General features: G+C 38.3%; 1 protein-coding gene across 4 annotated transcripts in view; it reads right to left on the bottom strand.

Annotated features, from left to right (window-relative positions):
- LOC125042536 (zinc finger protein 385D-like) overlaps nt 1-2,788 on the bottom strand; it is a 27,761-nt gene extending 24,973 nt beyond the window's left edge. For 2 of the 4 annotated variants that reach the window (XM_047638212.1, XM_047638214.1), the window contains exon 1: nt 1,754-1,845. Coding sequence is in view for 1 of the 4 variants with exons in the window: in XM_047638211.1 (XP_047494167.1) it covers nt 2,199-2,204 (6 nt within the window). In the remaining 3 variants the exon portion in view is untranslated. Of the gene's footprint in view, nt 1-1,753; nt 1,846-2,198 lie in introns of those variants that run through there. The other 2 variants (XM_047638211.1, XM_047638213.1) reach the window with 2 other exon arrangements.
- Between the last annotated feature and the right edge of the window lie 1,056 nt (nt 2,789-3,844).

Here is a 3,844-nt window from a genome sequence, read left to right as displayed (position 1 = left end):
CAATTGCCGTGCGAAGAATAAGTACACAGCCACCAGGTGGGGGTGTTAGGGGGCCCCAATAACGAAATAACTTTATAAGTTACCAAATATCTATCATTTGCAATGGAAAACAACAAATTCATCCATTTTACAATGTGCATAATTGAAACAAGGAAGATAATTGCAAGGTTGGATATCTGTGTAAAACTAAATAATTATATCAAATCATGTAGAAATGGCTGCTTCTTTAAAAGGGAGTATTCCTTATATTTTGTACCTTAACATGGTGTTATTCTGGGCACTTACCAAACCAACATCAATGAAACAGGCCTTTTTTAGAAAGATTCCCAAACCTGCTAACACTTTGATACACTCTGATATATGTTTGCCCTTTATGCGTACATTATTGGAACCTGCTGAAACACCTTTAAATTTTATATCAAAGTGTATGTCTTCAACTTAATACAGTTTAATACATTCTGGCCACCTAATCAGAGGACAATATATTTCAGATACATTTCACATAGTCTCATATAGGGATTTATATTTTCATTAATTACAAATCGTATCATAAGTTTCTTGATAACACTTTTTATTGTACGAGTGCATAAAATGTTTCTGCTCTTTTTAGCATGTTCACTCTATTTGGGTAAGATCTGAAGTCAATCATGACAATCGCTGAAACGGCATGGTAAGAATTTCTAATGTGTCTGCATCATATAACATGGTATTGATTTCGGCGAGTTGAATGTTTTCTAAATCCTTCTGTACCTCTGTGAAATAACCTTACAGGATCAAAAATATCAAAGAAAAATGCAGTGTATCTTGATTTGTTGATAAAATTCAATCAATAAGTCAAGTAAATGTTTTTCATTTGGACACAGAACTCATTCGCAATGGATACGATAAGATGCAAAATCTTATGCAATTTCCAATTTTCACACAAAGAACAATGTAGGTAATATGGAAAAAATATTGACAGAATCTGAGAAATACATTTGAACTTTCCAGAACCTTGTGAAGAGGAGAGTGTCTATAAACAATACATAGTCAGGTACTTTTTCCATATTATTTGAAGCTTCCAGTGTTTTGCTTGTAATTAAAAATCATACCAGCATATGTTCTTTAATGGTTTTCTATGGACTTTTTATGTGAGAAAAATAAAGATAATTTCTCCTTTTTTAATCCTTTGTGTGTCAGTACAAACTTCGATGACATTATTTTGTAGCGACCGAGATACACGAAACATTGTCTAAGTGTTAGGGGTTTCATGATGCTAGAAAAGGGGCCTCTAATGCACTGCAATCCACATTCTTTGGTTACCTTCTTTACTTAATGCATCCGCTAAGTTCTAATTGTATCTCCTGCTATCATCTGGAAGAAGCATACAAATCAGTTAACATTCAAAGCAAGCTTTGTACACCACAGGGGATGGACGCATTCTGGAATTTCCTTAATTATACCCAGGAAATTTATTTACACTTCGGTTAATCTCACCTCCCATAGAAAAGAACGTAAATTATTGTGCACTCACATTGCGCATCGCATCAACTGTGAGGATATTTCATAAAATTGGCGTCTAACTGCCAAAAAGTAATGAAGCGGTGCATCCGGCAACGCAGACACGATCGGCATTAGATGTCAACAAACTACTTTTGGTCTCGTCTGCTGTTTCTTTTCCTCAGCTTACCTTAAAAATGGCAGACCATATAGATCCGGATGGTTGCATTTTTTTCGTCTGTGGCTAAATACATTTAACAGTATGCGTACTTACGCGTGCAGGCAAAGAAATTAGCGTTGGTTTGTGCCTCTTCCTCTCCCTCTTCCCTCTGAGCGTTTACTAAGCGTTCCCTCGGTCAATGTTTACTGTTATAGAAAACGGAAAACTTTTAAGGGGACGCTATTGTACTTGGATGCTTTGCCAATACTCGAGAAAAACTGGGTTACCTTGTTCTAAGCCTCTACTCTTAAATGGAAATCGGCTGAGAACAGTTATAGAGCTCTGTACGTAATTCTTCATCATATGTATGTGTGCAATCACACACCAAAGACCCACATATTTTGTTAATCCTTGTTGTACATCCCTTCATAGTAATGATAGTTTTATATGAAATTGTTTTGTTCCCACAGTGATTACATTTTTTTTTAGCCAGAACGAGATGAGCATTCACAGTGGTTTACTTCTCCTTGCTATACAGAGATCATCCAGCAATACGTACCGCCATAAGAGTGTTCACCCCAACGTGGTAACTTGTACTTCTTTGCCGTGCTTTCCAGCGACACCTCCCTCCGTTCAGAATGAATGTCACAGGGAATAACAGAAGTTACTTCTTGGACTCTTGCCTCGCGACGCCTGTTATCCAGCTACTTCACAGTCACCGTCACTTCACAGCCATTTATCATAGTGCAAGACTATTACCGCTCTGATATCTCGTATAATACGCTTTTCTTTTTCTGCTATGATTAATACTAAAACATTACTAATACAGCTATGATGACTATCCTAGGATTATCGATTTTGCTGTTTGCTTATGGAACAGCGTCGCGATCTGCTGAAGTTGTTTACCAATATGAATTGTACCTTCCATAAAGACTAAAAACTGATACTATTTAAAGTCAAGACACACAGTATTGGATTCGGATATTACCAAAGCTGCTTAACTTTACGATCGTGTATGGAACCTTTCGTACTGCTACAAGACCTTTCTGCTTCTCTACGCACTGATAACATTTTCAACCTTAATAATCATCATTATGGTGCTTTGAACATCCCAACCTTCCCCCTTGAGAGGATGCCTAGTTTTCTGTCGAAGTGGAGTGCGACGTCTCAGTGGCGTTGGTTGGGAGGGGGGGTGGCAGTCAGACGGCTACTCAGTTACTCCATTTCTGTGGAAGAGACAAATAACCGTCTTGTTATGTCATTTCTAGATGGGTTGTATTGATATGCTGAATATATATATACAACACATGCACGCACACAAAGAAAGCAAGCGAGCGAGCATGAGAGAGAGAGAGAGAGAGAGAGAGAGAGAGAGAGAGAGAGAGAGAGAGAGAGAGAGAGAGAGAGAGAGAGAGAGAGAGAGAGAGAGATTTAAAGATGTTTTAATATTCACAGCCACTCTGATATACACACCTCACGTTTAGTAAATCAGAGTATATTTCACTTTATATGCGTCACCGATGACAATTATATCTGGCACCGTATATTGTGACACAACTCTCTTCCCCGAACGGACCTCTTGAAGTGCTTTGGCCTACTATATATAGACAATCGCATGAATTTTACGGGTTGACTCTTCGCAAATGATTAACATATGATATGTATTCGTATATTTCAGTTTTTCAGACCTTTTAACTTCCTTCTTACGGAAAAAAACACTTTCATGGCGCCTCCCCATTTCTCTCTCATTTGCTTGCTAAAACATACACTGAATTGGTCTCCGCGGTAGCCAGCCATGGCCCCCAAAATCATGTCATGTTCCCTAACTCGACCTTTGAAATATGTCACTCAATTATAATAACCACTTATTTCTTGCATAGCAGCAAAGCTTTCGCCATTTCTTGCATCTCATCTCGAGTAGCCGAACCTCGTCTACGTGCTAATGCGTTCTCGTATAGAGCGACGCAGAGGGAGGAAAACGCATTCGATCGAGCGGGAAAACTGCCTTCGAAAGCAAGGTGCCTATATGAAACTTAGGAGGAGGCTTCGACCATTATGATGCATGTGTGGCGACTAGATAATTAAAACACGTTTAGTAAGAAGCATCTGGTAATAGGAATGCTTAGTTTGTTGCTACCTGGCAACTGATTCTCGTGAAATAACTTGTACAACAATTTGGATCGTTTATATTAATTTATTGTAAAC

The sequence above is a fragment of the Penaeus chinensis genome, chromosome 32 (genome assembly GCF_019202785.1).
Source record: "Penaeus chinensis breed Huanghai No. 1 chromosome 32, ASM1920278v2, whole genome shotgun sequence".
NCBI lineage: Eukaryota > Metazoa > Arthropoda > Malacostraca > Decapoda > Penaeidae > Penaeus > Penaeus chinensis.
This window is presented reverse-complemented; position numbering and strand designations above follow the sequence as displayed.